This window comes from Sinocyclocheilus rhinocerous, unplaced genomic scaffold (assembly GCF_001515625.1).
Source record: "Sinocyclocheilus rhinocerous isolate Xijiao unplaced genomic scaffold, SAMN03320098_v1.1 scaffold1898, whole genome shotgun sequence".
In the NCBI taxonomy this organism is placed as follows: Eukaryota; Metazoa; Chordata; class Actinopteri; order Cypriniformes; family Cyprinidae; genus Sinocyclocheilus; species Sinocyclocheilus rhinocerous.
In genome coordinates this window covers 237,129-253,337 of record NW_015661023.1, presented here as the reverse complement: position 1 = coordinate 253,337, position 16,209 = coordinate 237,129, and the positions used below count along the sequence as shown (strand labels likewise).

At 38.4% G+C, this 16,209-nt stretch overlaps 1 protein-coding gene across 1 annotated transcript in view; it reads left to right on the top strand.

The window, feature by feature from the left end:
- The first annotated feature begins 1,907 nt into the window (after positions 1-1,907).
- arhgef40 (Rho guanine nucleotide exchange factor (GEF) 40) overlaps positions 1,908-16,209 on the top strand; it is a 34,425-nt gene continuing 20,123 nt past the window's right edge. The window contains exons 1-14 of the mRNA XM_016535694.1: positions 1,908-2,125; positions 6,523-6,612; positions 6,907-7,014; positions 9,933-10,218; positions 10,410-11,667; positions 11,844-12,070; positions 12,387-12,536; positions 12,608-12,722; positions 12,965-13,058; positions 13,158-13,244; positions 13,837-13,953; positions 14,605-14,703; positions 14,831-14,982; positions 15,164-15,302. Coding sequence (XP_016391180.1) covers positions 2,123-2,125; positions 6,523-6,612; positions 6,907-7,014; positions 9,933-10,218; positions 10,410-11,667; positions 11,844-12,070; positions 12,387-12,536; positions 12,608-12,722; positions 12,965-13,058; positions 13,158-13,244; positions 13,837-13,953; positions 14,605-14,703; positions 14,831-14,982; positions 15,164-15,302 — 2,925 coding nt within the window. The 5' untranslated portion in view covers positions 1,908-2,122. The remainder of the gene's footprint in view (positions 2,126-6,522; positions 6,613-6,906; positions 7,015-9,932; positions 10,219-10,409; positions 11,668-11,843; positions 12,071-12,386; positions 12,537-12,607; positions 12,723-12,964; positions 13,059-13,157; positions 13,245-13,836; positions 13,954-14,604; positions 14,704-14,830; positions 14,983-15,163; positions 15,303-16,209) is intronic.

The following is a 16,209-nucleotide window of genomic DNA, read 5'->3' as shown; positions in this document are numbered from 1 at the left end:
GTTGGCGAAATAGAACAAAAATAGGCAATACTGTGTCTAAAATGTAAGTCTCTTAATATTAACTTCTTGTTTATTGAACTGTTGTATACAATCAATATCACATTTGTGATTTTTTGCGAAAAAATGTCTCTCTTCCTGTGAAATTGATTAACTATATGAAAATTATATAAATACATACATTTTCTGCCCCCATATCTTAAATTTTGGGAGCATTCTAAATGCATTTTATTAGACTGAATCATACAGTGAAAGAACGCACTCTAAACGAGCACAGTCAGTCTAGCTAGTGTTTAAGCACTCATAACTCCTCTTCTATTCAATGAAACTGTCCATACACTGTATGATAAATGAATATCTTACTTACATCGTACGTACATCTGCACTTTGTTGCTTATGATGAGGGAATTCAAAAATTTCGGTCTGAACAATACTCTGGGGTTTCAGCGATGACTAATCTGAACGACTCTGATTGGCCACTGCATTCCTAAGATCCACAGAATCGTGTGTGATTGGTTATAGTGAGCAACGCTGTAAAATGCGTAAAAAAATCAAATATATGAACAAACTTAATACAGCAATCAAAACTTTTCATTTAATTTGAATTTGAACTAGTTTCATGTTTCAAGTATTATAGCTTTATTGAAAACCAGGGGACCCCCTAATTGTATTTTTTGGGTGTTATGCAGGGGGGTCCCTTATGGGAGGTCCATGGGAGGTCCGGGCCCCCCCCCCCCCATATATTTTTTATATCACTTTTGCATTTACTCACACGTATTTCGAACGAGCCTGGGTTGGATAGTTCATCCAAAAATGAAAATTTATTTACTCACCCTTGTTCCAAATCCATATGATTTCCCTTCATCTCCGAAACACAAATGAAGACATTTTAATGAAATCTTAGTCCCTCCATTGAAAGTCTGCACACCCAAATCTTCTTGCTTGGGTAAACGTTTCAAAAATGTCATAAAGACAAGTGTAATCTATATGAATTGAGCAGTTCAGTTCAAGTTTTCTTAGTAGACACAATCGCTTTATATGATGAACTGATTTAACTTAGTCTTTAATTAAGAAATAAACATTATATCAACACATACACAGTTTAACAAAAAAATGAGCGGGACCTCAAAATGTGCTTACTGGACACGCGAGAACCAACGATCTTTGTTCTCGCGTCACGCATGCGCGTTTAATCATCAGCAATCATTTTTAATCATTAATCTTTTTCTTTTTCCGCCAGGCAAATACGATTGAGTTTTCGTTTACCATATTTGATGTGCTCTCTAAGCACTACTTGCTTTTATCAGCGTAAATCTAAAATGTCTGCTTTCTGGCTTTGTTTTCCTATTAACCTCATACATGCTGGTGTATTTTGCATTGCTTTGATGTTCTCTCTAGATCCCACCTTGTACGCCTCGATTGGTAAAGTATGTAGGCTACTGCAAGCTACTGGTCAAACTAGTTACCTACTAGTTACAAACTAGGCAATTTAGCAATCCCGGCCTGTCCGGAAAAAGAGGACGCATGGTCACCATAAATAAATACATTTAATATGTGAATAAAACCGAATGTTTAGGCATACGTTTCTTCTGTAATGTATTTCAACTGCTGACCACCAGATGGAGACATTTAACATGTTTTCATGAACTAACGGTATTTTGAATAGTGTGAACTCTGCCTGAGAAATAAGATTCAAAGAAGCAATTGAAATTAGTACATTTACTAAAGCGGCGTCACACTGTCACTATCTCAATATTATTAGTTCTTGGAGATTAATCCTGACAGTAAACTAAATTGTATGTTGCGGCTAATAAATATTATTCTTATTGATCTAAACTAAACTACTAACTAAATTCTTATTGATCAACTAGTAAGTCCTGCAGGTTTCAGTGTTTCTGCATGCAGCTGATGGCAGGAGTAACACTGGAAAGAGTGACTGAGACTCACTGCAGCTCTTGTTCAGCAGATGGGAGGGACTGCATGCCTCTCTCTCCCTCCACCATCAAACTAACTCCTGCATTTCAGAAAACTCCAGACTGGAGCGACGCTTTCCTTCGTTTGTCTGTGTGGATGTTCAGAAACACGTTTAAGAGCGATGTAGTTACTCCGGAGGCAGTGTGAAGTCATGGTGAGTCCAGCCCTGTCTGTCTGTCTTCACAGACTGTTTACATTTTACATCAATTCATTTAGAACACGCTTTGTAAGAAACGAGAGTAAAATAAGGATAAAAAAAAGTTTCGTCTTAAAGAGACGGTAACAGAAGAGCTGCGATAGCTGATACAAAGTTGCAAAATTAACCTGTAAAATACTAACTTTTTTTTTCTTCTGCTGAATATGCTTGAATCGATGTCTGTAGCGTATTCTTTCAGACAGAAAGGAATCGGTCTCTCTTTGTTTGAAACGACAGTATGAATATGTGATCCTTGCAGAAATGTTGACGGTCATAAACTGGCATTGCTACGTATGTTTATTATTGGAAATCGGTGTTTGCATTGGCCATGTTATCAAATTAAATAAATGACATGACAAAAAAGATTCTGAAAGCAACTGATTGAAAAAAAGAACCAGTATTGGTGTACAGTCTACAGTGGTCATATTAAATGCAGTGATTATATTGGTGGACATATGGTTACCATGGTAAATGGGAACACGGCAGCGGTGAGTAGGAAAGAGCTGGAGGTGGGAATTCCCTGAATAAAATAGATTAAGTCTGACATGAGATAAATATGCAATAGGAATGTAGAATTCGAAGTGAAACTGAATTGCATGGTTGAATGAAACAGTAATAATAAAAATCCTTTTTGGGGTGTAGCAGAAATAGAACAGAGCAGTAAAAAATAGTTAAATGTAATTAAGGAAAGTTAAACCAATAGAGCAGAATAATTGAATAACATAGAATAGTTGAAACAAATAGGAGTACATTTCAGCAAATTGAATAAAGTTGTTGAAGAAGTTTGAAGTGAAACTTGGAATTGCATAGTTGTATTGTATACAAGTAAAGAGGAACTAGCAGAATATAATAGTTGAATAATATAAAATTGGATAGAGTCAACTAAAAGAATAGAAGTAAACTGAAACACATAGAATGTAATCATTTTTAGGAGTGAAATAAAATAAATAGAAAAAAAATAGTGAAGATACAATTGTTAAATATAATAGAGTTAAACTAATTGAGTAGAATAATTGACTAACAATAGTTGAAAAAAAATCTAATTAGGAGTAAAGTTCAACAAACAGAATAGTGTAGTTGAAAAAGCCTTATAATAGAATTGCATAGTTGAATAGAATTAGTAGACTATAAGAGTTGCATATAATAAAATAAAACGATTAGAAGAGAATAGTACAGAATTGCATAAAAAACATAAATTGCATATACAAAGAGTAAAGTGAAACAAATAGAATGGAATCTTTTAATAACTGTAATTGGTTTCCATGACTGTGAGCTCATAACAGACAGATAACACAAGATATAACAGTGTTAATAGAGTGACAGTAATGATGTTACTGCAGTCTTCTGGACGTCCTGCATCAGACGCGTGTTACTGTCCATCTGTCGGCATGTATACAAATAATAACTGAGACAGATGAGGGCCGGATGCTGATGTGACTTCAGCTGCTGCCAGTGTTTGGTGTGTGTGGGACAGGGTGGAGCCGTCTGGCTGGATATACAGAGACAGAGACAGAGAGAGACACAGAGAGAGAGAGACTGTTTTACTTTAAGAGAAATGAAAAGACGTGATGGTGGTTTGGGTGAAGTTGCATTTTCCACATAAGACCTGAAATAGAGGGAGATAAATTATTTTCAGTTGGGAGAGGTGAGAGTGCATGGAAAAACACATCAATACACACACACACACACACACACACTCTCTCTCTCTCACACACACATACACACGCACGCACGCACGCACACACACACACACACACACACATTTATTAATGCAGCAGATGTTTTATCCGTAATGAACAAATTAAGATCCGCAAATGAAGAACGTCACAACAAGCAATTTGTCTTAAAAGCTAATAATATACATAGTGCACAATGGCTATAAAATAAATAAACAATAATATTAGTACATAATCTAGTGTAGAAGTGGAATGCAGAATAAAATAGGAGCATAAACATACATTGGCTTATATATTTGGGCACTTATGTTACGCTCAAACATGTCTGAATATCACTGCATTAGATTACAAACCATCAAACCAAGTGCTGTTCGTTTTTAAAGACTGAAAGAGTTTGTTGCATTAGAAATGGTAACACAATAGATACAGTGCACTTTGTGATGGTTAGTGGATCTGTAACTACACCTGTGTGAACCTGAGGACATGCACTAAACATCAGCAGAACACCAGCTGATTCACAGACATTGACACAAAATGTTGAAGAAAAGCTAGTATATAAAGTAGTTAAGTAGTAGTAAAGTTAGTATGGAGAAAAGCTCTGGCATTGTTTGTTTTCAGTTGACCCTTGCTTTGATATTTATTGTGCAGTGACATTCAGATATTTGTTACGTGTGTCCAAGACAAGCTTAAGGGTCCAAATAATTATTGAGGCCACTGTAGATACACACGTGCACACAACATCTCACCCTACAGTGAGACATTTTTATTGGACAGATCTGTTGCGCACAGTCAATGTGAAGGCCAGTAAGCCTTGAAACACTCAACACCAGTACCGGAATGTGAGCATTTCTCAATTTTTATTTATTTATTTATTACTGTATATATACAGTATATATCTAGCTACCTGAATAGTAACACATCCGTTTTAATAGATACAATATACTGTTCGAAAGTTTGGGGTTAATGAGTTTTTTTTTGTTTTTTAAAGAAGAATACTTTTATTCATCAAGGGTGCAATAATTTGAATTTTCACTTATCCACTTATTTTTTGTTAGCTAAACGATGTGTTAATAGATTTAATTTAGTTAACAATAACAGCACTGAGAGCAAATGTTCACTGTAGCTCAGTAGTTTTTCTTTGTTAACTTTTTAGGCAGTTTAGCAGAAACATCTGAGACAAAATTGGTACTTGCTGAAATCTTCTCTAGACCTGAAATATGTGTCTCTTGCCAAAATTTAAATAATAAACAAAGCATAAAAATAAAGAATAGAAATGATGCATGTGTTTCAGTGTTGAATGGAGTTTGATAGTAAGTATTCTGTCTTGACTAATCAGTGTGTGGTGTATTTTCTTAAGTTCTACTTATTTTTATGTTTTAGTCATTTTAGTACTTCATCTTATTTTCACTTATCCACTTATTTTTTGTTAGCTAAACGATGTGTTAATAGATTTAATTTAGTTAACAATAACAGCACTGAGAGCAAATGTTCACTGTAGCTCAGTAGTTTTTCTTTGTTAACTTTTTAGGCAGTTTAGCAGAAACATCTGAGACAAAATTGGTACTCGCTGAAATCTTCTCTAGACCTAAAATATGTGTCTCTTGCCAACATTTAAATAATAAACATAAAAATAAAGAATAGAAATGATGCATGTGTTTCAGTGTTGAATGGAGTTTGATAGTAAGTATTCTGTCTTGACTAATCAGTGTGTGGTGTATTTTCTTAAGTTCTAAGATACAGAGCAGATGCAAATGCAATACTGTAAATGGAAAAGTGGAAAGATTCTAACCGAGATATAACTAGCTAACTGAAATATAATACTAGTGGGGTTTTTTTCTTACACTGGGCAATATGTTTAGCTATTTCTCCAGCCTGATTTCAGTGTGTGCATTCGATTATCCTCATGTGACTTATTCACCTTTTGGTCTTAAAAACATCGTTTTTTTTTTCTTCCTCGTTTTGTCTTTAATTCTGTTTTTCTTGCATTCTTTTTCGTTTTACTTTCTTTCCTGCCATTTTCCTTCTCGGGTTGTTTTTCTTTCCTCACCCTCCCCTCCTCCCCAAACACGCCGGCCTTCCTGGCTGACTTTCGCTCTCTCTTTTCCCTCATCTTTTGTTTATTCCACTCATCGCTCACTGAGTGGGAGACTTCAGAGAGCATACTATGTGTTTTGTGAAGACGCTTCGGCGTAATTGTAGTCAGATGATATTTAGAAGCAGTTCCTGAGAGACGGAGTGTTCAAGCCGTGGGAAGGAGGAGATGGAGAAAGAGTGAAGAAATAAAAGAGAGGAAAATGTTCGGGTTGCTATGACGACAGAACAGCAGTAAAGTAAACATTAGAGTTCATGTGTGTGTGTGTGTTTATTGGCCAGGCCATGTTTCTCAGGATGGCGTGTCAATGGGCCTCATTCATAAAACACAAGCAGACAAATTTCATATCATGTGTAAACTGTCGCACTAAATTCAGTGTGCGTGCAGGGGGCGCTATCTTCCCTCTACCCTCCTTTTGAAAACACCGCTCCTCCTCTCCTCTCTCAGGTGAGACCATCAATCTCTCCTTTCTCAGTGTTTTATGTAAGTTTTCAAATGTCCAAAAAAAATAAAAATATTTTTTCCCTAGAAACCATTTTTTCCCAAAATGGTCTCATCAGCTTGTGTTGATATAATCTGTGTTTCAGGGTTCAGAGGCGGTAGAGGACTGCGTGCAGGGGGCGCTATCTTCCCTCTACCCTCCTTTTGAAAACACCGCTCCTCCTCTCCTCTCTCAGGTGAGACCATCAATCTCTCCTTTCTCAGTGTTTTATGTAAGTTTTCAAATGTCCAAAAAAAAAATATATATTTTTTCCCTAGAAACCATTTTTTCCCACTGCAACCACACTTAAAATCTCTCAAAGATTTCAAACTGCCCAAGCCTTAACATTCAGTTCTGAATCACAGTTATCATTGCTTAGTTATAAAAACTGCATGGACTAAATAACCTTTTGACTTCATGTTTTCAGCAAGCCAACATTCAAAGTCTGTCTTGACCATGTTTCTTTACCATGTGTTTTTGTATCATGTAGGTGTTCTCCGTACTCGAGTCCACCTATCAGCACGACAGCTTGAGATATCTGCTGGATTTCTTCATTCCAGCCAAACACCTTCTGCACAGATTACAGCAGCATGCATGTGTAAGTCTTCACTTATTAGTGGTGGCTGCTAAGGCAAGCACAACTATTACGGTTAACCATACTTAGGGTTAAATAGGGTTAAGGTTACAATAAAAGTAACCTTAATCTTAGAGGGTTGTTCAAAGCCCGGTCCTTAACAATTAAACTTCAGTTTGTTGAGGAGAGGTGAGCAATTACTTTAAGTCATTGAATTAAGGATTTGTACCTGGTGGGTTATGAATATTATGAAAAATTAAAAAATGTAATTTTTTGAAAATCTACACTCTAAAAAATGCTGGGTTAAATACAACCAAGTGCTGGGTAAAATAGGGACAAACCAAGCAATTGGGCTGTTTTGACCCAGCGGTTGGGTTAGATGTTTAACCCAACCTTCTGGGAAGTAACCCAACTGCTGGGTCAAAACAACCCAATTGCTGGGTTTGTCCCTATTTTACCCAGCACTGGGTTGTGTTTAACCCAGCATTTTTTAGAGTGTAATATAAACTGAAGGAGGGACCTAAGCCATATCAGACAATTTCCCACAATACTTTAGCAAACACCCAGCAACCACCTAGAACTTCTTAGAAACCATTTGTAAATCATATTTGAAATCCTAAAAATCTACTAACCAATGCCACTCTTAATGCCACTTGCTGTAATAAAATCACTTAGCACTTTTCCCTTACACACATGTATGTCATTCACAAACACGGAAAATGTTCACTATGAAACGCTACGAGAAGCTGCCAGGGACCAGAGCCTCGGTCTGAGTCATGGCTGTAATTCTTACCATATGTGTGTGTGAGAAAGAGAGAGATGAGGGCCTGAGAAAGGCTGGAGGAGTGTTCGCTTGAGAAATGGGGGAGGGATAAACAGACCGAACACTGGGGCACATTGAGAAAGCGGGTAGAACGGGAATATAAAAACGAGAAAACTAGGGGCTGATCACTGGAGGAAGAAGGAATATGACTTCACAATCATTCTTCAGATGTGCTGAAGACACTTTTATATCTTTTAAAATGACAGTAAATTGCATACCATAAAACAGAGGGTGGGGTTTTAGAAAAAAAGGGAGGATGATGTAGGAGGGGAGTGGCATGGATTCCTGAACATAATTTGATCACGGTCCTGTGAGTGGGCACGGATGAGAGGGGATTCATGTCATGGGATAATTAAGCCTATATGCTGAAGAGAAAGCATTTGAAACTACGTTAAGATTTGCGGGTTGTGAGGTAAGTAAACACTTTCAAATGGAGGAGATGAGACTATATGATTAATGATACATGTGTAGTTTGTAACACATTTCAATATTTAATGATGCACACAAAGTTAAGGTAATGAGCAACGTTGCACTAGCCAAGAGGATCTTGAAATGCAGTTATTTGCAGCTTCTCAGGAGTTAAGGTCTAGATACACTAGGTGGACATGCCTATAATGACATTTCTTAAGTATAAATTCTACTTCATTATTAAACTTCCAATGTGTACTGATTGGCTGTGGTTGTGTTGCGTCATTTTGTTTGGAATAAGGTTGTTACATTACCACAATTTTAGATAACACGAGTTTCCCAATTCTTAATTTTCGATACCACAGAAAACAAAATACTAGTCTAACTAATTTAATTAATTTAAGCTTATTTAAGACAAGCAAACAGTCAGTAATGAAATGAGCAATAGGACAAATAAATACAATAGGACAAAGATGCAGATGAAATAAACACAGTTTCAAGTTTTTTTTTATGTAGGTGTATATAGCAAAAGAAATCATACATAAAATAAAACATTGCATGTCTTCACTGTATGAATCAAATATACAATGACAAACCCACCAAATGTATTCAGTCAAGAGCAGAGATTGATTTTTTTCTCTTTTTCTTTTGTTGTTTGATAATATTAACTCCATACAGTAACAGGTATATTAGGCTGCTGTCACTTTAAGACCTAATGCATGGATCCGGTATAATGTATTGACACGCTACCATTTCTTTCCAATCCCAAATATTTACATTCACCTAAGACATACCCAACTGTGACTACATGAATACTACAGGCATTTTGACATATCTTTGTGTATTTGACTGTTAAGGCACAGGACTCAATTCAGTACTGATGCTATGTGACAGGCAGCCTTCTGTGCATGTGCTTTAGATGTGTGTGCATAGAAGATTGTCTCTCAGAACAGCATGCTTGTACCAAATTGAGAACTTTCTTGTGTCTTATTTTGCTTGAATGGTTTAAAACCACTTGAGTTAAGTTTAAAGTGCAAAGCTTAAAACTGCATGAAAAGGATAAACTTTCATGACAAAGCAACACTGCAGTGTCATGTGAGCGTAACCATGATAAAGTAGATAATCCAATATCTCTACTGGTTGTCAAATTCCTACCAGTTTATCATGACTACCAGTATAATGGCCTGCCCTAGCATTCGGTGTATTCCACTGTTTGAGTGTTTTAACATTGTGCAACAAACTAGAATAAATTTGGGCTTGTGGTTTTACTGCAACTGTGTTAGTCTGCTGTGACTAGGGCTGGGTGATATGGCCAAAAAAATGATCACAATTTTTTTCATATCAGTCGATATTGATAATTATCACGATAAATGTCAATCTTTATTTCTTTCAAGTTTAAAGCCAGATTTTTGCTCCAAACTGAAAGTTGTAGAAACCAGACCATTAATTTTCCTTAAAATAAATATCTTAATAGAAAAAAATAATAATTTCTTAGTTTCTGCATGTAATATTGTTTCAAATCAAGAAACAGGTTTGTGTTGCCGGATAATATTAATAATATTAATTGGCACATACATTATATCGAACTCTTCATATCGTTTTATCGAGGAAAATTATATCGCGATGATTATCGTTATCGATTTATCGCCCAGCCCTAGCTATGACATTAGACAGATTATCTTTGTAACAATTATTTTTCTCTCTTTCTCAGTCTCAGTATCTGGGCTGTCTCTTCTTGCACTCTGGTTGGCCACTGTGTTTGGGAGAGAAGGTAGTAGTACAGCTCTCTACTTTGGACTGGAGACTCCTGCGTAGTACTGACTTCTACCTACAGGTGGTCCCCTTCTCGACGCGTTGTCCTCGCCTTGCTCTTAAGTGCCTTGCATCTGGTGGGAGGAATGTACAGGAGGTCTTAGTGCCAGAGTCACAGCATCCGCTGGTGTTTACTTCAGAGTGGCTACATTGCATCAACAAGGAGCGTGGCTGCAAGAGAGAAGGTAAGACAAAAATGGAGGAATAAGGAGACCAATCGTTAGGGTAGATGGTGGAGAAATGGGAGCAAGGAAGTTTTAGTGTGTCATGATGTTTAAAGGAATGTCTTAAGTTTTTGTTTGCCTTTTTAAGAACGATACACAGAGTGGACCCTCTTCCTCTTACTTAGTTCTTCTCAAACTTTCTTGCCATGTAGGTGGAGGATGTTTGGACACCTGTCTGGTGAGTACATGTGATGGAGTGGTCCGTATTCCATGGGAAGAGGTGGTCTATCCCAAACTCCTCCACAATCCATCTGATCCTCTCCAAGACAATCCTGACCAAACTGACTTGTCATCAGGCGGTTTGGGCCTTGGTTGGGGCAGCTCTTCAGTGGAGCATCATTCCTGGTCCTGGGATGAAGAGGATGACTTGCCTCCAGATGGGAATGAGGCTGCCTTAGAATGCCTGCGTAGAAGCAGTGATGATCATCTTGTAGCTGATGGTGCTGGAGATTATGTTGAGCTGCTAGAGCCCAGAGGAGGCCCAGATGGTGGTGCTGATCCTAAACAGTGCTATCTGGAAATGCATGGAATATGTAAGACCAAAACATTGCCCCTGTGTAGGAGGGGTAAAGCAATACGACTACGAAAGGGGAAGGGGAGAGGGTATGGGAAGACCGAAACTGGTGCTAGGGCTGGAAGTCTGGTACGAAGGAATAGCAACAACAACGGCAAGAATGGTGTAGTTTCCTGCAGTGACTTGGCTACCTCACGGCCCTTGCCTCGTGTCATTGATTTGGGTCACCAAAGAAGGTCATATTCCCCTTCATTCCAGGACTCTGACGAAGGTGCTAGAGACCCAGTAGGTCTCGAATGCAGATCTCATTGCATGGACAGTCTGGCCAAAGAGAGGAGGCCAGGGGTAGGAAAAGAGAGAGATGGGAATGGGGGTACACTGCCCTGGGAAGAGTGTCAGAGAAAGAAATGTTCCAGCAGGCGATGTTCCACAGATGATAATGATGTGGCTAAGAACAAAGCAGAGAGTCTGGAAGACGGACAACAGGACCCCAATCAAAGATCGCACTGTGGCTGTGATGATAAAACATTGACCAGCACTTTAGACAGTAGACATGAGGTTGCAACATTAGCAAATCCCTCCACTTCTGCAGATAATGGAGCTGTCCCTTTGGCTGTTTATGGAGAAACAGAAGACATAAACAAGAAATTGGCTGGAAAATCTAGGACACGGACAATGTCTCTCCAAGATTCTTCCCTGAACAATGCATCTGATTCATCAGGCTGTGCACAAAGCAGAACCAAACATTCAGACAATACTAGTAAAGAGAAAAAAGATAAAATTTTGCCACCTTCAGGTACTGTAAGCGCCACGGAAGGAAAGTGTTCTGGAAAGTCAGATAACCTTATTTGTCCCAGAGGAAAAGAAGTAAAAACAGGTGGATTTAGAGCACCCAGGTATGGTTAAGTAAATGTGAATTTCCAGTGCATATTTGATGGTAATTGTTCAAATTGTTTTAATTGTCTGCACCATCTTGCTGTGCTCTGTACTGCCCATACAATCGATATCATACCCACTATAAACACATACAAATTGTGTTATCACTAAAAAAGATAAATTTGCCTTCCTACAGGAGGAAAAGGAAAGCCAAAGGAGGCAAAGGGAAGACCAAATCCAATGGCCGTGTCCAACATAAAAGCAAGGGTGACCAAATTCACTCAAAGAACCCGCCCAAAGCTACCCAACCAATCGGCCATTCTAGCCAATCAGAGGAGGCTCCCAAATTATCTAAGGATTGCAAAGGCTGTGTAGCAGCCACTGAAACAGAAACAGATGCAAAGTCAAAAGCCAAAGATGGAGGTATGTTGTGATTGTCTCAATTAATTCTCATAAGTGGCCTCTCATTGAGTGCTGAAGTCATAGCTCACTCCATACTAGGGCTGCACGATTAATCGAATGCAATTGTCATGCGCAATTTGTTAGTAATGCCGGTTCTGTAATCAGCAGGGCCCGCTGGCCTTCGGATGGAGATTTACTGCTGATCACAGAACCGTGATTCACTGAAAGATACGCATGACAATTGCAGCTTCTGTCGAATCGCGATCTCGATTCCATTTCAATTTATCGTGCAGCCCTACTCCATACTCAATTTGTTCAAATTTAACATGTATTACAGAAAGCCAGACTGGCACATCCTTTCCTGACCATTCCCAAAATGAGATGGGATTATCTGAATCTGCTGCTCACTTAGAGTCCAAATGTCCCCCTCCTCATCTTAGAAACCTAGATTTCAATCTTCTACAGTCAGGAAAGCTAATATTAACAGGTAGATGTTCTTACTTTTAATGGTTGCAAACTATTTATTCTTCCATTGACATTAAGTAATTTCTCATGTAGGTACTATGGACCGACTGGGACGAGCATTGGTTATCACAGAAAGTCACCTCCCCGAGGATGGATGGAACACAGATGAAATGATCAAAGTGTTGTCCTGCTATTACAACATTACCAGGTCTGTTATTCAACCCATGAAACAGAGACGATCATGACTGTCACTACACCTTACATGCATTGGTTTCTTTGGGAGAAAACATTCATACTGAGCGAGCAAAAGTTAGAGCTGGCTGAGTATTTTCATATTCTGGGTAAACCCCTGGTGTTTCGCTGAATTTTAGACTGGAGGGCACTGTCTCATGACCTTTTACTGTGTTTAGCTAATGTGCATTCTGTGCTGTGCTTATTTTGAAATAACAGACCTATGACCAGAGAGAAGGGTCTTACTGTCATAGTGGACAGCAGAAAGTCTGCCCCGTCTGAACTCTGTCTCTCTGCACTGAAGCTCTTCAAGGTGGGTCAATGCACGGATGGTGTTTGTGGTCCAGTGGGTGTTTTGCATTGATTCTAAATCAGCTTTGTCTGGGTGTATGTGTCTGCTTGTGTCTAACAGGGACAGGCAGAAACAGGGCTTGACTTGGTCCTTATCCTAACTGAGGAACAAGATGAATCGACCCAACCGTGTCTGGATGGAATAGAGGTGCATGTTTATTCACTGAGCTAATATTTAACAATCAATTTGGGCTAGCACGGAGTAGGAAATGGGCTTTTCAATCATTTTTTAGCTCAACCCCCAAGACAGACAGAGGAGCAGCTACTGGTACCTGAAATCTCTACAAAGCTGAAAATGAGGAAATGAATTTAGACAAGACATGCCATCCATGATCTGACATTTATAATAGCCCAGCCTCCTTTAGTTGCTGTTGTGAACTATGCTTAACTGCCCTATTTCTAGATTGCATCTGTATTATCAGTGCATTTATATCTAACAATTAGATCTAGTAGCCAAAAATGTTTCATGGAAGGCTATATATAAAACATGAAAGGTGTAATGCAAACACCTCAAACAGAAGATTTTACAACAATTTTCACAGAGACTATCTCACAGACGCATAGAAAGCAAAGATTTCATAGAGTTGCAACACAAGATTTGGCAGCATGTTTGCTTTCTGTCAGTTCCTCCAGTTCCCCAGGGAGTTCGTTCAGTTCCAGCGGGAAAAGTTATCGTTCAGTCTGGCACTCAAGCATTTGAGTAGATGATAAAACTCATTAGAGATTTTACTCACTCTCAGGTGCATACAGTACGAGGTGCAGACATCCTTCAGCAGTTTGTGGACAAGCAGCAGTTGCCCAAAGAAATGGGTGGAGACTTTAACCACTCGCATGATGACTGGCTCGCTTTCAGACTGGTAAGAAATTACTTGGCAAGTTGTCCTGCATAGCCAGACTTTTGGCATGGTCTGCAGTACAACTTATTATGACTCTCCAGCTTGTGGATATCTAGATTATTTGCTACTAACAGTTTTAAACAAAACTTTGAATGTATTTATACGATCTTACACCACTTATCTGACAATTCCAGTGATTAGTGCTCACTGTATGAGCGTGGTTTCTTGTAAACACGACACAATGCTGAAATGTCCTGTGGCCTGTAGCACAAAGGGAAACCTAGTTTCGATCAGGATCAGCGGGCTCACAAAGCTCAATATAAACGTGCTCTGTCAACTCAGGGTTGATCCAGAGTTTGTGATTAACCTTGAAGTGTGTGCACCTGAAAGCATTAAAGGCTAAAATACAGCACGTGTCTTTTCTAAAAACAGCTTTTTTCTACTTAACCTGTTCATTGACAAAATCTTTGAATGGACATCATTGTGTGTCTGTGTAAACTTAGCAGTTTGGTTAAACATACTTAGAATATGTCCCACAACAAGACATCTTTTACGTTTAAAAATACAGTAAAGCTACACCCATAAAAACGCCAATAAACTTAAATATAAACATTTTAAGAATTACCACAAGCCTGACCCAACATCTGCAGCAGATTAACATGCTCTTCACAGAGTTTGGAGCAGCTGACTGAGCGCTGTGAGAGCGCCCTCACCCTGCTGGGAGACGCACTGCAGTCTATGGACACAGAACCACTACCTGACTGCATTAAGGTGAAGCAGTGTTTGATGTCAAATATGATTTGCTGTCTACTTACACTCTATTTAAGTACACATTTGTTTGTGTGATATTTAAGCAAATATTTGAGTTATCAGACTGTCTTGTTCTATTCACCTGTAGAATGTTGCCCTCAGCGTCGACAAACACAGACAGTTAATGACAGGCATCCTCACTGACCAACGGCTGACAGAGCTGCAGCAGGGGGGCGGGGCTTGGCTGGCAGGTCTGGCCAATGGGACATCAGGGTTGGCACAGAAATCACCAGACTGCAAGTATGAATAGAGTTCAAAGAGAATACATAATAACACTAGTTTCACGTTAGTTTCACATTTCACTTAGCTTCACAAATGTAATCTTTAGTGGACATTTAACAGTAGATTACTTAAAATCTAAAATGTTGCAAATGTAATTCTGCTCATCTGACTGTAGTATTGCATTACTTTTTGCATTCAGGGCTGCTCTGGCAGTGACCTCTAACCTGTATGACAGTGTGGATGATGCGCTTCACCGGCTGGTGCGTGTGTCCAATCAGAGGGGTCGTGACCTGGAAGCGCTGCGGAGATTGGCTGCACTTGTGGATAAATTGGACAAGGTATGTATGAGGATAAAGAGAACAGTGAGATCTGTCAATGGAATATTTATTAGGTATTAGTTACAAATTATTTAATTCCAATTATTATTATTATTATTTTATTTTCAGATTTTTCACATGTCTGCAATTTTCAAGTAATCCTGGAAAATTGTATTAGCTTCAGATATGTTTGATTAGGATTAGAAACTGAGCTCTGCAGCACTTTGACCCGCCAGGCCCAGAGTTGAGTTATTTTGCAGTGTAAACTTTACTGATTATAACGGGAATGTTCGAGAGAATCCAGAATTGCGTGCAGACAATGAACTCAAATGGTCACGTGAAACTGTGTAAACATGCAGCTTTGTTGATTATAATAGGAGCATTCCAGTTTGGACGCACCATGTCGCTCACTTGCTCTGAATGACTGTTTTGTTTTTTAAGCCTCTAGGAGAGCCATGCTGACCATTTAGGCAACATGTTGGTTTACTGATATGATAGTGTATTTAACAGCAATAAAGTCATTCAGGAACACAGTCCGTCCACAGTTTGTTTTGGATGAGTTCATTATGAAAATGGCATGCAAGGATGGTGAATATTTTATTTGTAAGGAAATTGTAAGGAATAGTTCACATGAACATAAAATGCACCAACAAAGATTAATTCACTATATTTTAAGTCAGAAATTAAAGTTGTTTTTCACAAACATCTGCTTTGGCTCTCCTTCTGAGTTTATGTGATGAGTAGCAATGTCTAATTCTTAAATCTTTTATTAAATTGGTTTATCTGATTTGCAAAAAAACAGTCTAAATGATTTATTCATCAATTGGTCTGACAAGTTTGATTCATTCACTGGCTTTTGTAATTGTTTAGTTTTTTTGTATTTTATATTTTGTATACTAGTGTGTGTATATATATATATATATATATA